Raw genomic sequence first — 20,987 nt, 5'->3', positions numbered from 1 at the left:
CATACCACTTCTCACTTGCATACTGCTTTCATCATTACGCAGAACTCCCATCATTTGGTTTGAATGAGTGCAATATCCCGCCCAACTGGTTTCTTTTTTTCCTAATCTTAGCTACTTCTCTCTCTCTTTCTCTCCCTAAGCTAACCCATCTCCATTATGGTTCCTAGAACATCACTTCTGTACTAAAAAATCCACCATAGTCTTCCATTATCACTCAGGATAAAAGCCAATTTTGATGACCCTTAAGGACTTAATGCTCCACTCCACTTGACCAGTTTCTTCCCAGAAGCAATGCCTGACTGAAAACAAGCTTGAATACAACTGCTTGCCCTGGGCCTTTGGTTCCTAGATAGCTGGGGGAGTCGCTCACTCCCTCACTGCCTTCAAGTTGTTCTTTTCTTTTTTGTTTTTAATCTTTAATATATTGCTGGGGAATGAACCGAGAGTCTTGTCTATGCACAGTACCACTGAGTGAACTTCTGGACTCAGTTTATTTTATTTTATTTTATTTTATTTTATTTTATTTTGAGAGAGAAGAGAAGAGAGACGCCACAGTACTGCACCACCATTCATGGACCCCTCCAGTGGCATCTGTAGCACTCTCGTCCCGTGGAGTGCCAGGGCTTGGACCCAGGGTCTCACCCTTGGTAAGGTGTGTGCTTTACCAAGTGAGCAAACTCCTGACATCATGTTCTTCTAAAATATCTCTTTTCAGAAAGAACTTCCCTAGTCAACCTATCTACAGTGTAATCCTCACATACAGTTTTTTTCCTCCCTCTCATCTCTAATGCTTCCTACCTACCTTCCTATTTTTCTTGTTTCTTCTCTTTTAAAAAGGTTTTTATTTATAAAATGGAAATATTGACAAGACCATAGGATAAGAGGGGAACAATTCTACACAATTCCCACCACCAGAGTTCTGTTTCCCACCCCTCCCTTGAAAGCTTTCCAATTCTTTATCCCTCTGGGAGCATGGACCCAGGATCATTATGGGGTGCAGAAGGTAGGGGGTCTGGCTTCTGTAATTGCTTCCCCACTGAACATGGGCATTGGCAGTTGATCCATACTCCCAACCCGTCTCTCTTTCCCTAGTGGAGCAGGGATCTGGGGAAGCAGGGCTCCAGGACACATTGGTAGGGTTATATGCCAGGGAAGTCAGGTTGGCATCATGGTAGCCTCTGGAACCTGGTGACTGAAAAAGAGTTAAGATATAAAGCAGAACAAATTGCTGACTAATTGTGAACCTAAAGGCAAGAATTTTGCAGATGAAGATTTGGGGTCTTTGTTTTGGAGAAAACTAGTAGGTCTGTTTTGGGTATATTCCAAGGGGCCCATGACTTTACTACTTTTTGCCTGAGTCTGACAGGTAACATGCAGGTGGATCCAAGGTATTGTTGTCTTCATGAACATTGGAGCAATGTTGTGATGTCTCCCTATCTCTAGGTGAAATTAAAAGGAAAATGGAAGTCTTTTCAGAGCACTAGACTCACACATGCATGAGGTTCCAGTGCCAAAACAAGCAAGCAAGCAAACAACAACAACAAAAAGTAATAATCCACACTAACAGGCTTGAAAATCCTTGGGAAAGGTTTGGTATCTTTATCCCAAGTATTTTGAATCCTTAGAAGAATGAGTGTGTATCTCTCACAGATTAACACTTGCTGTGTTTTCTAAAGGAAATATCTCTAAAAGGCTGTCTTCCTCTTTAGCCACCTAGGGATGAAGTTTTAGCATTAAAGGGAATTTGTTGTGGCAGAGAATACAGATACTTATTTATTGGTTCATCTTAGCAGTCATAATCAGCATGTCCTTCTTCTTATTCTTCTTTATTTTCTTCTTTATTTATTTATTTATTTATTTTGGCACAACCAGGGCCTCACACATGCACGGTTTCCCCATTCCAGGCTGCTTTTTTCATTCAGATAGGGAGACAGTGAAAGAGAAGGAGAGATACACAACAGCACCTCCCAGTACACTATGAGAATGATTTGCACATGACCAGTACCCTCCCTACCTGGTGAACTGTCTCTTTGGCCCCAAATACTTCTTCTTCTTCTTTTTTTTTTTTTTTAAGGCTAGAGTACTGCTCAGCTCTGGTTTAAGGTAGGTAGGGCCAGAGAGTGAACCTGGCACAAAACACCTTCTAAATTGCAGTCAGTGCTATTAGAATATAACACATACAGCTGAATACATAACTTTCCCTGACCTTCCAAAGTTCACCAGTAAGGTAGACAGGCAAGCAGTTTTGGGCCATGACTTCTCTGTAGTGTGATGTGTTGCGTGGATGCATTCAGCAAGGCTGATTACCTGGTGTAGTTCACAACAAGCATTCTTTTGATCTCTTACCTTTTCCTCTTGTTTAGTGTCATAAGTCCTATAGATGGGAAGTCCATGGAGTCTATAACAAGTGTGAAGATATTCCATGGATCAGAGTATAAAGCAAATGGAAAAGTCATCAGATGGACAGAGGTAAGGAACTTGACCCTCCTTGAACACTTTTTGCTGCATACAAGATACATTCTGGACTGATTCTATTTTTTTTTTGTTTTATTTATTTACATATGTATTTATTATTGGATAGAGACAGAGAGAAATTGAGAGGGAAGGGGGAGATAGAGAGGGAGACAGAGACACCTGAAGCCTTGTTTCACCACTCGTGAAGCTTTTCCTCTGCAGGTGGGGACCAGGGGCTTGAACCTGGGTCCTTGTGCACTGTGATGTGAGCACTTAACCAGGTGCACCTCCACCTGGCCCCCTCTGGACTGATTCTAGATGATAAGTAAATTATCTGTTTGCCTTTTATGTTCCAGTTCTCCAGTCCGCACTTATCTGTCTTAGCGACTGAAAGGCAAATGTAGCCTTCACTAATTTGACATCTCCTTCCTATGAGCTAACTCTTAGAGATTTGCTGTTTATATTAGACTGAGAAGGGTACATCTCTGAATGGAATATACACAGCATCTTTGCTGTCATCTTCAGAAAACTGGACTTGTTTACTGTGCTCACAGTAAAAACTATCTTAGATAACATGGTCTTGAACAAATAGGCTTAACACTAGTAGTGTCCCCCTTGTATTATTATTATTATTATTATTATTATTATTATTTTAAAGATTTTATTAATGAGAAAGATAGGTGAGAGAGAAAGAACTAGACATCACTCTGGTACATGTGCTGCTGGGGATTGAACCCAAAACCTCATGCTTGAGAGTCCAATGTTTTATCCACTGCGCCACCTCCTGGACCACGTATTATTTTTAGTAGAAACCCTTTCTAAGCAATAAGTAGGGGCTGGAATACACAAGCACTGTATTGTTTTTATTAATGAGAAAGATAGAAGAAGAGTGAGAGAAAGAACTAGACATCGTTCTGGTACATGTGCTTCCGGGGATTGAACTCAGGACCTCAGGCTTGAGAGTCCAATGCTTTATCCTCTGCGCCATCTCCTGGACCTCCCACATTTACTATTTATAATAGCTAGAAAGGACAAGATCTTTCCATTTTAGATAAACAGACTTAGCATTCAGCAACAAGGAACTTGCTCAAGACCCTGCTCTCTGTGAGCAGGACTCAGGCCTCTAATTCCCAGTTTGTTACATGCCTGTGTCCAGTGCAGTGTTCAGCAAAGACAATGACACAGCCCCTGCCTCAGTGGGATGGAGGCATATGGCAGGAAATACTCAAGAATCCTGTGCTAGGCCCACCCTGTCTTTAGCATTTTAGGCATTTGAGTGTCTTTTTTTTATAAAATGGAAATATTGACAAGACCATAGGATAAGAGGGGTACAGTTCCACACAATTCCCACCACCAGAGCTCCATATCCCATCCCCTCCCTTTATGGCTTTCCTATTCTTTATCTCTCTGAGAGCATGAACCCAGGGTCATTATGGTGAGCCACCACCAGGGTCATTATGGGGTGCAGAAGGTGGAAGGTCTGGCTTCTGTGATTGCTTCCCCGCTGAACATGGGCTTTTTTTGTGTGGGGAATAGGTGTTTTTCCTAGAAAACGATGACCAGCACAGTTGCCTGAGTGACCCTGCAGACCATAGCCGACTGACCGAGCATGTCGCCAAGGCTTTTTGTCTTGCTCTCTGTCCCCACCTGAAGCTCCTGAAGGAAGATGGAATGACCAAATTGGGACTACGTGTGACCCTTGACTCAGATCAGGTATGATCAGGGTTTCCTTTGAAGCCTGTCTGTTTTTTGATGTGTGAGTTCACTCTGTCAACCCAGAGAACTTGATCCTCTTAACCTGACAAGATGGAGTCTTCTGGCCTTCCTCGACTAGTGATGTGCTGCCTAGCCCCTCTCTCAGCCATCTGAACTGTGGCTTCCTCACCTTAATGTCCTCCAAGGATTTGGTTTTCCACTTATGTAGCTAGGTAAGGAGGGGAAAGGCATGTAACGACCTGCAGCTCCTGTGTAAATGTATCCTCTTCTTCGGGGATTATTCTGCTTCCTTCAGAGAACAGGCCCCAAGCTATCCCATATTCTGCTATTTTTGTAATCTTAACTGCAGCAGATTTCTGATGACTGGCTTCTCTGTCACCCATTACATTTTTCTCACTGTCAGCATTTCCATACTAGTTGGATAGAACTTAAGTTGTTTACCAATGTATTTTCCTGTCAGCTCAGGTCTCGTGTGGCCAGGATTCCCCATCTCCACTTTTTTGTATGCTTTATTTACAGATAACCCAGTCTTAGCACATATTTTCCCCCAATCTTTGTCCCTGTGCTTGTCCCAGTGGTTTTGCTTTCATGGAGAGAGTTCTGTCATTAGCAAGGAAAACGTGAAACATTATGCATCTGACACCATTTTTTTTTAAGTCACCTGTGTTTTCTAGGAATTCTTTTTTTTAAATTTTTTTATTATCTTTATTTATTGGATAGAGACAGTCAGAAATCAAGAGGGAAGGGGGTGGGAGAGAGACACCTGTAGCCCTGCTTCACCACTTACAAAGCTTTCCCCCTGCAGGTGAGGACCTAGATCCTTGAGCATTGTAACATGTGTGCTCTGCCAGGTGCACCACCACCCAGCCCCTCTGACACCATTTCTTAACTAGTTACAAATCAGCAAGTATTTTCACCTTGAGTCCATGGCCCTTTCTTGAATGGTACCGATAATCTAGCTAGAGAGAGAATTATTTTGCATAGATAGAAAAAAAAATATATATATATATATATTTTTTAAAAAACATTTTTATTTATTTGTTATAGAATAGATACAGAGAGAAAGTGAGAGGGGTGGGGGAAGGTAGAGAAGGAAAGATAGAGACACCTGCAGCCCTGCTGCACCACTCATGAAGCTTTCTCCCTGCAAGTGGGGACCAGGGGCTTAAACGTGAGTGCTTAACAAGGTGCACCACCGCCTGCCCCCCATTTTTTTATTTTAAGATTTTATTTATTTATTTATTTATTAATGAGAAAGGTAAGAGGAGAGAGAGAGAGAAAGAACCAGATATCACTCTGGTACATATACTAGTGGGAATTGAACTTGGGACCTCACACTTGAGAGTCCAGTGCTTTATCCACTGCGTCACCTCCCAGAGCACTTTTTTTTTTTTTCCTGCTGAGCGTGTGAACTGCTTGAAAGCTGGGGCTGTGTTTACATGATCTTTGAATTCCTATGTTTGCAGGTGCTCAGAAAATGATGGTGGATGAATGAAAAGGTGGAAGAACAAATAGACAGTTCCTGCTGTGTTAGGGAGTTGTACTTAGTAGCTAGCTGGCTGGCTGGCATTCTTTCCTCCTCTCTTCCTCCCTCCCTTTCTCCTTTCCTTCCTTCCTTCCTTCCCTCTCTGCATGGCAAATACACCACTGCAGGCAGCCCTTCCTCCCTTTTTTTTTTAGATAGGCCTCATAAAAATTGAGAGGGGGAGGGAAGGTAGAGAGGAAGAAAGAGATACACCTGCAGACTTGATTCACTGCTCATGAAGCTTCTCCTCTGCAGGTGGGGACTAGGCGGCTCAGACCATAGTCCTCAAACATGGTAATGTGTTCAATCTTGTACACCACCCACTGCCCACAATCCTCTCCCCTCCCCTTCCCAACCTTTCCCTCCCATCTTCTCCCTTTTTTTCTTTCTCTTTCATTTCTTTTTTTACTAGAGTACTGCTCAGCTCTGGCTTATGGTGTGGTGGAGGATTAAACCTGGTACTTAGGAGCCTCAGGCATGAGAGTCTCTTTGCATAACCATTATGCTATCTATTCCTACTTCTTTCTCCCTTCCTTCCTCCCTTCCTCCCTTCCTTTCTCTGTCTCTGTCTTCCTTTCTCCCTTTCTTTCATTTGATGGTAGAGACAGAGACACATTGAGAGGGGGAGATAAGGAGAAAGTGACATCTGCAGCATTGTTTCACCACTTGTGAAACTTCGCCCCTTGGCAAATGGGAACATGGGGCTTGAACCTGAGTTCTTACCCATGGTAATGTGTGCACTATACCGGGTATACCACCACTCAACCCTACACACACACACACATATATTTTTTCGCCTCCAGAGTTATTGCTGAGTCTCAGTACCTGCACTACAAATCCACTACTCCTAGAGGATATTTTTTCCTTTTTGTTGCCCTTGTTGTTATTGTTATTACTGTCACTGCTGTTGTTGTTGGGTAAGTCAGAGATCGAGAGAGAACGGGAAGACGGGTGTGTGTGTGTGTGGAGATAGACACCTGCAACACCTGCAGACCTGCTTCACCATTTGTGAAGCGACTCCCCTGCAGGCGGGGAGCCGGGGAATCAAACTGGAATCCTTATGCCGGTCCTTGTGCTTTGTGCCATGTGCGCTTAACCCGCTGCGCTACCGCCCAGCCCCCCCTTAGTATATTTCCTAAACAAGTGTTTTATTATTTGTGACATTCCATTGGTTATCTGTGACATTCCACTCCCCTTTTCTTATGTAACTGAAGTCATATTAGGTAAATTGTCTTATCCAAAGTCTAACAGCTACCAGTTGTTAGGATAAATACATGACAGGTTAGTAAGTGACAATTCAAAGAGAAGTGGAAAAGGGCAACAAAAATAAATAAATATTAAAAAAAAAAAAAAAAAGGAGTGGGAAATGTGGTGTTCAGAGCCAGTTTCTCACCTATTTCTAGGGATATCTCTTTTCCTGCTCAGCTCCTTGGGCCTCAGGCCTCTGGAAAGATCTCCGCCCAGTAACCTGTCACCCCCTTGTCTCTGCTTGCAGGTTGGCTATCAAGCAGGGAGCAATGGCCAGCCCCTCCCCTCACAGTACATGAATGATCTGGACAGCGCTCTGGTGCCGGTGATCCACGGAGGAGCCTGCCAGCTTAGTGAAGGCCCCATCGTTATGGAACTCATCTTTTATATTTTGGAAAACATCGCATAGGCAAAGAGGACTTCATTTTTTTTTTCTGTTCAGACCTGTTGCAACAGCAGTCATACTCAAATCATTTGCACTTTAGAACTGGAAAATTAAGCTTTTGTTAACACTATTAATGGGTGGGGGCGGGTGGGAGTTGGGGGGGCCGGGGTGGGGATGGGTGGTTGGGGAGATGGATATTCCATAATTCTAAATCTCCTATGCATTGTCCACTAAGAAGATCTGGACAGCTTCTGTTACTGCACCACAGTTATGCTATCCTTGCAGCTAACCCCTTACCGTTTAGGCAAGAATTCTGCTCCTCTCTTTTAAGACTTACTCATAGTCCTGTGATCAAAGATGCTCCACTGGGTATGACCATCATCAAGGGTGGGTGGGAAGGCAAAGGGGGAAATAAACAATGAAGCATCGCTCTTGCACACTTTGTACGGAATTGATATAAAAAGGAGAATTGTACACACTAACCTTGTTCTAGTTATACCACAGTGACTTCAATTGGAAGCCACATTTAGTTTTGTTTTTTTACACAATTATTCATTGAAATGAAGCAGAGACCCAGAGATGATCTTTCTTCTGTCCTAGGAAAGACAGCCCATTGCAAATGAAGTCAGATGGATTACAGAGCTCAAAATCAGCCCTGGTGAATGGAAGCTAGAAAATTGGGCTTTTCTGTTAAAGCAGACAGACTACACCTGACATATTATAGACCAGAGGTATCTTAAAAAAATACTATTATTGAGAAGTAGTTTAAGCTCCCAGGAAAACCAAAGGTACAAACACCTTTTATATTTCCATATTCACCTGTTGTTCACATACTAACATTTTGCTTTATTTGCTTTACTATGTTCATCTCTTTCCATTAAAAAAATATATATATACCTAAATATACCCCCAGGATTCGGGTGCACAGTGAGTTAAGCACACATGGCACAAAGTGCAAGGACCGGCATAAGGATCCCAGTTCGAGGCCCTGGCTCCCCACCTGCAGGGGAGTCGTTTTACAAGCGGTGAAGCAGGTCTGCAGGTGTCTATCTTTCTCTCCCCCTCCTCTCCATTTCTCTGTGTCCTATCCAACAACAACAATAATAACTATAATAATAAAACAAGGGCAACAAAAGGGAATAAATAAATATTATATATATATATATATATATATATACACACACACACACCCCTAAAATATATTAACACTCACTTTCTAAAAAGGGCATTTTCTAAACAATTACAGGACAACTGTCAACTTCAATTTAGTAATGGCATGATACTATGTTACTTCAACTAGTATCTGACCAATAATGTCCTTTAAAATGGTTTCCCCTGATAAAGCTTCCTGCCTAGGATCAAAGGTGAGTATTACCAGTCACAGCTTACTTTTATCTTCTGCGTCGTTGCTATTTATGTCAGTATATATCCCTGCTGTCCCCTACAGCTTTTTTTTTAAAAAAACATACTTATTCCCTTTTGCTGCCCTTGTTGTTTTATTGTTGTTGTTATTGATGTCATCGTTGTTGGATAGGGCAGAGAGAAATGGAGAGAGGAGGGGAAGACAGAAAGAGGGAAAGAAAGATAGACACCTGCAGACCTGCTTCACCGCTTGTGAAGCGACACCCCTGCAGGTGGGGAGCCAGGGGCTCGAACCGGGATCCTTAGGTCGGTTCTTGCGCTTCGCGCTGCCATGTGTGCTTAACTTGCTGTGCTACCACCTGACTCCCAGCTTTTTTTTCTTAATAGAAAATGTCTTACTTCGGATTTGACTGCCGTCTTCTCTTAATTAGAATCAGTTTGTGCACTCTTGGTCCGACTCCCATCTCGGTGGTGGTGTGTCTTCCCAGGGGGAGCGGTCATTGACGGTTGTCTGCCGCCTTGATGATGATGCTGAATTTTGATCGCCTGAGAAAGTGTTGAGTTTCTTCATTGTAGAAACTAATAACCAGTATGTATACTTGCAAATCATGAAAAAAAAAACTTTCTTTTTCAAATTCTATCCTAAATTTAGCATCTGTCATGTTCCTCATCTGAATTTTGTTTACTGATGGCTACAAAATAGTTTGCAATTCTAGCACTCCCTCCAACTGCACTTGTTCTGCTTAGTGACCTCTAAGCAGAAGCTCTTCTTCCTTCCTATGTATGTTTGCTTATTTACAAAAAAAATAAATATTTTTACTTATTTATTATTGGATAGAGACAGAAAGTAATTGAGAGGGGAGGGGGAGATAGGGAGAGAGACAGACACCTCCAGCCCTGCGTCACCACTGGTGAAGCTTTCAGCCTGAAAGTGGGGACCAAGGGCTTGAGCCCGTGTCCTTGCACAGTGTTTGTGCACTTATCCAGGTGCACCATCGCCTAGGTCCTTATTTACACATTTACATTAGAGACCCAAGGATTTCTTTTTGACTGGCTCTAGTTGATTATATATTTTTTGGTGCTGAAATAACCTGTTTTGGCCGGAAGGAGCCTATTTAGACTAGCTTATCTTTGTGGCATGTTCCTGTCATTAAAAACTAAAGGAGGGGCCAGATGGTTGCATACTCAATTAAGCACACGTTACTTAACCTGGGTTCAAGCCCCTTCTCTCCACATGTGAGGTGAAGCTTTACGAGCTGTGAAGCATGTCTGCAGGTGTCTTTCTCACTTCCTCTCTATCTTCTTCCCTTCCCTCTGTCCTATCAATTAAAAGAAAATTAAAAAATAAAAAGATGCTAGGAGCAGTGGATTCCTAGTGCTGGCAGCAAGCCCCAGCAGCAATCCTGATGGCAGTGTGTGTGATTTATTTTGCTTTATTGCAAGGGGCTAGGACCCAGCTCCTCATGCTTTCTAACACATGCACTTTACCAAGTGGGCCACTGCCCAGCCCCAGAAAACTTCCTTTTTTAACCTAACAAGATGATCCTCTTAGACTCATCTTATGCTTTCTTTACCCGTTTTGGAATCAGCCATTTCTCTAAAAAGTGTTGGTTTCCTTTCTCTCTCACTAGAGTATTGCTTAACTCGGCTCTGGTTTATGGTGGTGCTGATGATTGAACTTGGGACTTATAAGGGCCTCAGGAATGAAAGGTTTTGTATAGCCATTATGCTGTCTTCCCAGCCAAAGTTTTGGCTTTTTTTTCTTTAATTTTTATTATCTTTATTTATTTACTGTATAGAGACATCCAGAAATTAAGAGGGAAGAAGGGGAGACAGAGAAGGGGTGAGAAAGACACCTACAGCACTGCTTCACCACTTGCAAAGCTTTGCTTCTGCAGGTGCGTACAGGGGCTTGAACCGGGTCTTTGTGCATTGTGACCTGTGTGCTGAACTAGATACACCATCACCAGGCCCCGCTTTGGTTTCTTTTACTGGGAGTGTTGTTAGAAACCAAGAATTGGGGAGTCGGGTGGTAGCGCAACGGGTTAAGCGCAGGTGGTGCAAAGCACAAGGACCGGCATAAGGATCCTGGTTCGAGCCCCCAGCTCCCCACCTGCAGGGGAGTCACTTCACAAGTGGTGAAGCAGATCTGCAGGTGTCTATCTTTCTCTCCCCCTTCTCTCCATTTCTCTCTGTCCTATCCAACAACAACATCACTAACAACAGCAATAATAACTACAACAATAAAGGGCAACAAAAAGGGAATACAAAAGAAACCAAGAATTGATTTACCCATGATATATGTGGTACACAGTGATTTTTCTCTTTCATTAAAAATGTATTTTTGGGGAGGTGGGTGGTGGTGCACCTGGTTAAGAACAGACGTTATCATGTGCAAGGATCCGGGCTCAAGCCCTTACTCCCCACCTGTAGAAAGCTTAACAAGTGGTGAAATAGGTCTGCCTCCCTGCCCTCAAGTACTTTCTGTCCTCCCCAATAAAATAGGGAAAAAATTATTTTGGTTACAGATCAAATGGATTTCACAACCCACAATCTGAAAAAACAATGCTCTAGGGCAACTCACTACCTTGGTTAGAGGCCATCACCCTATAATAAAAACAGTTCAAGAATTCCCAGGCAAGGGTAGACAGCATAAAGGTTATGTGAAGAGACTCTCATGCGTGAGGCTCCAAAGTCCCAGGTTCAGTCCTGGCACCACTATAAGACAGCTGAACAGTGCTCTTGTTAAAAAAACAAAACAACAACAACAAAAAAAAAACACTGCAAACTAATGATGCCCTCTTGGAGCTAAGGACTGCCCCCTAGTGGCTAGACCTAGGATTAGAATTTAAGTGCAGGCAGTGGAGCTATATTTAGCATCATAGCCACTATTTCCCAAATAGTGCAAAGACCTGACCTTGGAATTGTTTTTCTTTTCTTTTTTGCCTCTGGGGTTCAGTGCCGTACTATGAATCCACCGCTCCTGGAAACCATTTTTTTCCTTTAAATTTTTTTTTTTGATATTCCCTTTTGTTGCCCTTGCTTTTTTATTGTAGTATTATTATTGTTGTTATTGATATTGTCATTGTTATGACAGAGAGAAATGGAGAGGGGGAGAGACAGACACCTGCAGACCTACTTCACCGCTTGTGAAGACTTTAAGGGGTAGTGCACATAATACTGAGGGCAAGGACCTGCACAAGGATCCTCGTTTGAGCCTCCAGCTCTCCACCTGCAGGGGGGTCACCTCATAAGTGGTGAAGAAGGTTTGCAGGTGTTTCTCTTCCTGTGTTCCCTTTCTCTCTGTCCTATCCAATAAAACGAGAAAAATAAAAATTAAATACCATCAAGAGCAGTGGATTCTTAGTGCATGCACTGAGCCCCAGTGATAACCTAGGAGGCAAAAAAAGAAATCTGCAGATCTGTTTCAGTTGTGAAGCGTTCCCTCTGCAGATTCGGAGTGGGGGAATAGAACCCAGATCTTTGCGCAGGGTCCTTGTGCTCAAGTGGGTGCACCACTCCCTGGCCTCAGAAATGTTTCTAACTATGTTTATCCTTCTTCCATGGAGATAATAAATTCCTAGGCCTTGGTCATGGTGCTGCAGAAAAGTGGGATTGTGACTTTTCACTGGTATTAGGAGCTACTTGGCTCTAAGGAGAAGGGTGGACATTCACTTGTAGTAACTCAGCCCTGAGATCATCTGTCCCATATCTGACAGGAACAGCACTTGTTGATGGGGCAAGTCATGTTGGGATAACATCCAACTTGCTCTGTTTACCTTTGAAATTTTGAGCTCTCATAGGAGCTGGCTGTTTTCCTATAGGTATTTTTCAACCACTCAACCAAATACACCTGCAAATACACAGATTTCTTGAGTCAGTACAGGTTTATTTTAATTAGATTTTTTTTTGTCTCTTTCCTTTTTCCTTCCTTCCCATTCTTCTTCTTCCAGTACTACTCAACTTTGGCTTAGAAGGTGATGCTGGGCCTTAGGCACAGAATTTTTTTTTTTTTTTTGCACAACCACTGTGCTATCTCCTCAGCCCTTATTACAGGCTTTAAAAAAATCATTGCCACAAAGATTATTGCTGGGGCTTCGTGCCAACACCAGGAATCCACCACCCTAACAGCCAATTTTTCATTTCTATTTTACTTAATAAGAGAGAAATTGAGAGGGGAAGGGGAGATGGAAAGGGAGACACCTGCAGTATTGCTTCACTTGTGAAGCTTCCCCCTGCAGTCAGCACTGAGAATTTGAACCCAAGTCCTTTTGCACAGTAACATGTGCTCTACGAGGTGTGTCACTGCCAGGCCTGTCATAAACTATTCTTTTATATTTAGTAAAATAATACTGTGAAATTGGGTATAAGTAGCCAAGACTGGTTTGTATTTTCCCTTGTTTTATCTTTTTGTGCATTGTATGGTGTAAGAATTATATTTGTTTGTCAGAAAAGTCATGCATAGTTTTGTTTTTTCTATAAAAAAAATGTGTCATGGCTTTTCCAACAACCCAATATAAAATGAGTGAAACATCTTTAACTTTCCACTGAAGAAAAGTTAGCTTAAAGATTGAGTGGGCTGGGCCGTGGCATACCCGGTTAAGCACACATTACCGTGTGGAAAGACCGGGCTTTGAGCCCCCACTCCCCACCTGCGGAGGGGGGGGGAACACTTCACAACAGGCCAACAGGTGTCTCCCTATCTCCCCTGCCCCTCTCAATTTCTCTTTTTCCTAATAAAATGGGAAAAAAGAAAAAAAAGGTCACTAGAAGCAGTGGATTGTAGTGCCGACACCAAGCCCCAGTGATAACCCTGGTAACAACAACAGTAACAAAAAGATATTAAAATAAATAGAATTGCCATTCCAGTAACTTAATTTTTTTTTTTTTTGGCCATAGGGGCTTCACTGCTTCCAGCTGGCTTTGTTCAGTAGAGACCGAGACAGACAAGATGGCAGCAATGCAGCGAGTGCCAGGCTTGAACCCGAGTGATACTTTTAGCAAAGCAAGCACACTAGCCAGGTGATCTCTTGCCAGCTCAGCTTACTATATTGAATTCTCACCAGATGCAAGTCAGTGTAATTTATCTGTGTTTAAAACCAACACTTCCTACGCACCTGCTAGACTTGAGCGCTACAGAAATGTGGGGCCTTTCCTACATCTCCCCACATCAGTTCCTAATATCTCTCAGTGGTTATTGAAAGCTGATGGGCCACATCACCAATTGCATACACTTGAATCACAAGCAGTCATCTGGAAAACCAGTTTTGTATTTACTGTATTTCAGACAAGCAATCTGAACATTTTCAGTGATAGTGTTTTCTATTTTAATAATACTAAATTAAAAAAAAATACTGGATAGAGAAGTCAAGAGGGAAGGGCGTGATAGACACCTACAGGTAGTCAGACGTTAGCACAGTGGGTTAAGTGCACGTGATGTGCTTTGAGCCTGGTTCAAGCCCCCGGCTCCCCACCTGCAGGGGAGTCGCTTCACAGGCAGTGAAGCAGGCCTGCTCTGCAGGTGTCTTTCCTCCTGTCTGTCTTCCCCTCCTCTCCATTTTTTCTGTCCTATCCAACAACGATTAAACAAGGGCAACAAAAGGGAATGTATTTTTTAAATATTTATTTATTCCCTTTTGTTGCCCTTGTTTTATTGTTGTAGTTATTATTGATGTTGTGTTGTTGGATAGGACAGAAACGGAGAGGGGAAAGATAAGACACCTGCAGCACTGCTTCACTACTTATGAAGCTTCCCTTCTGCAAGTGGGGACCAGGGATTTGAACCCATGTCCTTGTACATTGTAGCATGTGCACTTAACCAGGTGCACCACAGTCTAGTGCAAGGGAATGAACCCAGAGCCTCGCGCATTGTATACCACTGCCTGCCTTCCCTGGCCTTAGTTTTCATGCTGTTGTTGACCTCTTCAGGTGAGACACCGCAGCACTGAAGCTGTTTCTAGGACTGTTAATATTCCCATTGTGGCATGTTGGGGCTCTAACTTGGGCCCACACATGGAAAGAGAGGTACTTTAGGTGAACTGTCTTGCTGGCCCCTTATTGACTCTCTCTCATAAACTATTTTTTAAAGTCATTAAAGACAAAGAGGGCCAGGTGGTGGCACATCTGGTGGAGCACATGTTACGGTGAACAAGGACTTGTTCCCTACCCACGGGGGGGGGGGCACTTCATGAGTGGTGAAGTGCTCTCTCCTCATTTTCTATCAAATAAATGTAATATATGTAAATAACTGAAAACCAAGAGAATGAGGGTTAGGGGGTGGGAGAGTAGAGATCCTAAGCCACACCATAGCAACATAATCATCTGTGTAGCTTCCCAGTGTTGTCCATGGTCTTCCCAGATAGTACTGGGGCCTGAACTCAGGGCCTTACACACAGTAAGGTCTGTGTTCTACCTAGCAAGTTATCTCTTGGCCTCTAAAATGAGCCTAATAATAGTAACAAAATATTTTGGGACTTCATATGCAGCCCAAAAGGCTTAACAGTTAAGTACAGCACAAGTGGTAATGCCAGTGTTAGAACTTGGGGACATTGAGATGTGGAGAACGGCTGATGCTGTCCAGTCCAGCTCTATTGGGCTCAGTCCTAGCTTCATACGTAGAACTGCTGCCTTCATTTAGGGGACATGATTATTTAGGAACTGCCCCTAAATGTTAGAGAGATAAGTTCTCACAATTTGGAAGCAATAATGCAGATTTCTAAAACATCACTATAAGAAAGGAAAGTATTGTTAAAGAGTTCGCTCTTTAAGCAACAGTTCTTATTCTTCCATATTTATTTAGAAGATGTGCCTCACACTAGTTTTGAGGTTTTTTAATGGTTCCTAACTGCCCATTAAGTAAGTCCTTTCTCTCTGATACTTGGCTGTTTCATTTGAACATATCTCAGAAGAGCCTAGAGCAAGCTCCTCCCACCACCATGACCCCTGTCTGCCTTTGCTACAATAAAGGCCTTTTAAGAACCTCCAGTCTCCAGCTTCTGTGGGCGTTTTTATCTTGACTCCTCCAGCTTAGAGGTTTTGTTTTCCAAAAAAGCAGTGAAAGATTGAAAACTGAACAGGTTGCAACAGGGTCTTTGAAGTCACCAGAAAATTCATGTCAAATTTCAGTAAGGCATTTCCAGCAAAGATGCGAAATTAGGACTGGTTAGAACCCTTTGAGAACCTCAGCTGGCCTCCTAGCCCCCAGGAAATCTCTGGATTAGGTGCAAACTGCAGGGAAAGGAAGATAGGCCTGGGTCATAAACCAGCAGGTCACCTTGTGAAGAACAAGGACCCTCCCTTTCATTTTGGGTTACTGCTTATTTGGCACGTTTTTCTTTTCTTTTTTTAGCCAGAGCACGGTTCAGCTCTGGCTTATGGTGGTGCAGGGGTTTGAACCTAGGCTTTGAAGCCTCGGGTATGAGAATATCTTTGTATAAGCATGATGGTATCTGCCCTCACCCCGAATATAATTGTTAATCTCACATCTGTGAAAATGTTAGTTCACCCTGCAGGTAAGACTGAACAGAAAACTCTTAGAAAATAGGTTATTTATTTGTTATCTCTGCTCTGTTACCTACTGAAAACCCTGCTCTAAAGGACAGAATAGCATGGTCCAACCCTGTCCTGGAAAAAAAGACACAAAGAAACTCAATTCCTGAGCTGTGCTTATGCAATACTGTGGTGACTAAAAAGCTGAATGTATTTACTTCACTTAAAAGCCTTAAAAATAATTTTAAGAAATGCTTTGTTAAAAATTAATGTCTCGGACTTCCGGAGGCGGAGCTACGAGCAGCAGATTGCTTTCTCTCCTCTCCTCTCCCGGATCAACTAGGAATACCAAAGGAGACCACCCGGACCGAAACAAGACAGGACTAGAATGACCACAGGAATCCAGTAAATCACCCGTGAGTACAAACACGTGTGGCTGGTGACAGAGGAGAGAGGAGCCTAAGGAGAGATTAAGTGACTGCTAACAGTTCAGCAGTTTATCAGTTGAGACACCACCACCAGTCTGCTCCACCAACAAGGGGACAGCTTAAGGGAGGAGAGGACTCCCCAGAGACTCACCAAGTGCAACTCTGAGTCTCCATTGCTACTGCCCTCAGAATCCGGAGCAGCAACAGGAAGGGACACCAGGGGACAGAGATCTAATCAGGAAACTCAGAAGACCTATACCTCGGTGGCATAGCTGAGGGGCTGTGAAAGTCTCTTTGCATAACCACAGGATTATCTCTGCCACACCCTGCTTTATCTCTTCGTCAGGAGTCAGTGATTAAGCTAAGAAGCCTATTGATAGTTTAAAAGCCCTCAGGCTCCCATAGCCTACAGGGAAGGAAAAAAAAAAGAGGCTTTTAAACCACTGAGCTCCAACTCAGGGATTGAAATAACTGTTAACTTCCACCACTGTGAACCCTTTAATTAACTTACTTAGACACAAGTCAATCCAGGCAATAGTGATCAATAATTTGAAAAGTACTGATAAAGGGAACTCATAACATAATATATAAAATGGTTAAAACAACAAGAAAAAATATTGGAGACTCGAACCAGGACAAGAGTCCAGCTAAAAGTCCTCCAGAGGGTGAAGCACAAAACAACGAGTTCAACATCCAAACATTAGCTAAGGAAATAATAACAGGAGTGAGTAAAGAATTTGAAAAAATTGTAATCAGAAATGCAGGAACAACAAATGAGAATATGGAAGAAAATACTAATTATCTCATGGTTATTAGAGAGCTGAAAGCTGAAATCGCTGAGCTAAGAATGCAACTAGATGAACAAGCTAAAACAGTATCAGAGCAGGGCAACAAAATAGATGAACTCCAGAAAGCAGTAGAGGGCAGTGAGAAAAGAATCTGTGAGGCTGAAGACAGAATTAAAAGATTGAGGACGAATTAGAGACAACTAAAAAAGAAGTAAGAGATCTCAAAAAGAGATTAAGAGATGCTGAAAACAACAACATACTTAGAATGGAAAGGAATAAGGATAAAGAAAGGATCCTCAAGGCTGCAAGAGAAAAACAAAGAGTCACCTACAAAGGGAAACCCATAAGATTAGCAGCAGACTTCTCCATACAAACACTACAGGCCAGAAGAGAATGGCAAGATATCTATCGAGTGCTCAATAAAAAAGGCTTTCAGCCAAGAATACTATATCCTGCTAGACTGTCATTCAGACTAGATGGAGGCATCAAAACCTTCTCATACAAGCAACAGTTGAAGGAAGCAACCATCACCAAGCCTGCCCTGAAAGAAGTTCTGAAAGGTCTCCTATAAACAACCAGACCACCACAAATAGGACATATATCAAAACACTCTAAAATTCTACAAGAATGGCGTTAAAATATCTTCAATCTTTGATATCAATAAATGTCAATGGCCTGAATTCACCTATTAAAAGACAGAGTAGGAAGATGGATCAGAAAACACAACCCAACAATATACTGTCTACAGGAAACCCACCTAACTCAACAAGACAAACACAGACTTAAAGTGAAAGGATGGAAAACTATCATACAAGCCAATGGCCCACAAAAAAGGGCAGGAACAGCTATTCTCATATCTGACATGATCGACTTTAAAGTAGATAAGACTAAAAAAGATAGGAATGGACACTACTTAATGCTCAGAGGATCAGTCAATCAAGAGGACTTAAGAATTATTAACATCTATGCACCCAATGAGAAGCCTTCTAAATACATCAAACTTCTACTGAAAGACCTACAGCAATATAGTAACAGTAAGACAATCATAGTAGAGGACTTCAACACCCCACTATCTCAACTTGACAGATCATCCAGGCAGAAAATCAATAAAGACATAAGGGAGCTAAATGAAGAGATAGATAAACTAGAACTATTGGACATTTTCAGAGTCATTCATCCCAAGAAACTGGAATACACATTTTACTCAAATCCACATGGGTCATTCTCAAGGATAGACCATATGTTAGGCCACAAAGACAGCATCAGCCAATTCAAGAGCATTGAAATCATCCCAAGCATCTTCTCAGACCACAGTGGAATTAAACTAACACTTAACAATCAACAAAAGATTAGTAACAGTCCCAAAATGTGGAAGCTCAATAGTACACTTCTTAACAACTTCTGGGTCAAAGAGGAAATCAAGGAAGAAATCAAAATGTTTCGAGAGTTCAATGAAAATGAAGACACAAGCTATCAAAATATTTGGGACACAGCTAAAGCAGTCCTAAGAGGGAAGTTCATAGCTATACAAGCACACATTAGGAAACAAGAAAAAGCACAAATAAACAGCCTGATTGCACATCTTAAAGACCTAGAAGAAGAACAACAAAGGAACCCTAAAGCAACCAGAAGGACAGAAATCACTAAAGTTAGGGCAGAAATAAATAACATTGAGAATAGGAAAACCATACAAAAGATCAATGAAAGTCAATGTTGGTTCTTCGAAAGAGTAAACAAAATCGACAAACCTTTAGCCAGACTCACAAAACAAAAAAGGGAGAAGACCCAAATAAATCGGATACTAAATGAAAGAGGAGATATCACAACAGACAACGAAGAAATTCAACATATCATGCGAGGCTTCTATGAACAACTATATGCCACCAAGCTAGAGAACCTGGAAGAAATGGACGATTTCCTAGATACCTACCAACTTCCAAAACTAAGTAAAGAGGAAGTGGATAACATGAACAGGCCCCATCACAGGTAATGACACTGAAACAGTTATTAAAAATCTCCCCAAAAATAAAAGTCCTGGACCAGATGGTATTACAAATGAATTCTACAAAACATTCAAAGAAGAACTAATACCTCTACTTTTAAAAATCTTCCAGAAGATTGAAGACACTGGAATACTCCCTGCCAGCTTCTATGAAGTCAACATCACCCTGATACCAAAAGCAGACAGGGACACAACCAAAAAAGAAAACTACAAACCAATATCTCTGATGAACATAGATGCGAAAATATTGAACAAAATTCTAGCCAACCGGATACAGCAGTATATCAAAAAGATTGTTCATCATGACCAAGTGGGGTTTATCCCAGGCATGCAAGGTTGGTTTAGTATATGTAAATCAATCAATGTGATCCACCACATCAACAAAAGCAAGACCAAAAACCACATGGTCATATCAATAGATGCAGAGAAAGCCTTTGACAAAATACAACATCCCTTTATGATCAAAACACTACAAAAAATGGGAATAGATGGAAAATTCCTGAAGATAGTGGAGTCTATATGTAGCAAACCTACAGCCAAAATCATACTCAATGGTGAAAAACTGGAAGCATTTCCCCTCAGATCAGGTACTAGACAGGGCTGCCCACTATCACCATTACTATTCAACATAGTGTTGGAAGTTCTTGCCATAGCAATCAGGCAGGAGCAAGGAATTCAAGGGATACAGATTGGAAGAGAAGAAGTCAAACTCTCCTTATTTGCAGATGACATGATAGTATACATGGAAAAACCTAAGGAATCCAGCAAGAAGCTTTTGGAAATCATCAGGCAATACAGTAAGGTGTCAGGCTATAAAATTAACATTCAAAAGTCAGTGGCATTCCTCTATGCAAACACTAAGCTAGAAGAAATTGAAATCCAGAAATCAATTCCTTTTACTATAGCAACAAAAACAATAAAATATCTAGGAGTAAACCTAACCAAAGAAGTAAAAGACTTGTATACTGAAAATTATGAGTCACTACTCAAAGAAATTGAAAAAGACACAAAGAAGTGGAAAGATATTCCATGTTGATGGGTTGGAAGAATTAACATCATCAAAATGAATATATTACCCAGAGCCATCTACAAATTTAATGCTATCCCCATCAAGATCCCAAGCACATTTTTTAAGAGAATATTATAGGGCCGTTGTCATCAAAACTGCTTGGTACTGGAACATGAATAGACAAACTGACCAGTGGAATAGAATTGAGAGCCCAGAAATGAGGCCCCACACCTATGGACATCTAATCTTTGACAAAGGGGCTCAGACTATTAAATGGGGAAAGCAGAGGCTCTTCAACAAATGGTGTTGGAAACAATGGGTTGAAACATGCAGAAGAATGAAATTGAATCACTGTATTTCACCAAATCCAAGTGGATCAAGGACTTGGATGTTAGACCACAAACTATCAAATACTTAGAGGAAAATATTGGCAGAACTCTTTTCCGCATAAATTTTAAAGACATTTTCAATGAAACGAATCCAATTACAAAGAAGACTAAGGCAAGTATAAACCTATGGGACTACATCAAATTAAAAAGCTTCTTCACAGCAAAAGAAACCACTACCCAAACCAAGAGACCC

General features: G+C 41.8%; 1 protein-coding gene across 5 annotated transcripts in view; it reads left to right on the top strand.

The window, feature by feature from the left end:
* Nucleotides 1-7,810, top strand: part of ZFYVE9 (zinc finger FYVE-type containing 9) — a 138,619-nt gene extending 130,809 nt beyond the window's left edge. For all 5 annotated transcript variants that reach the window (XM_060205896.1, XM_060205895.1, XM_007535150.2 and 2 more), the window contains 3 exons: nucleotides 2,364-2,469; nucleotides 3,991-4,167; nucleotides 7,191-7,810. In XM_060205896.1, the coding sequence (XP_060061879.1) occupies nucleotides 2,364-2,469; nucleotides 3,991-4,167; nucleotides 7,191-7,352 (445 nt within the window). In that variant the 3' untranslated portion in view covers nucleotides 7,353-7,810. The remainder of the gene's footprint in view (nucleotides 1-2,363; nucleotides 2,470-3,990; nucleotides 4,168-7,190) is intronic.
* The last annotated feature ends 13,177 nt before the right edge of the window (nucleotides 7,811-20,987 follow it).

The sequence above is a fragment of the Erinaceus europaeus genome, chromosome 13, assembly GCF_950295315.1.
Source record: "Erinaceus europaeus chromosome 13, mEriEur2.1, whole genome shotgun sequence".
NCBI lineage: Eukaryota > Metazoa > Chordata > Mammalia > Eulipotyphla > Erinaceidae > Erinaceus > Erinaceus europaeus.
This window is presented reverse-complemented; position numbering and strand designations above follow the sequence as displayed.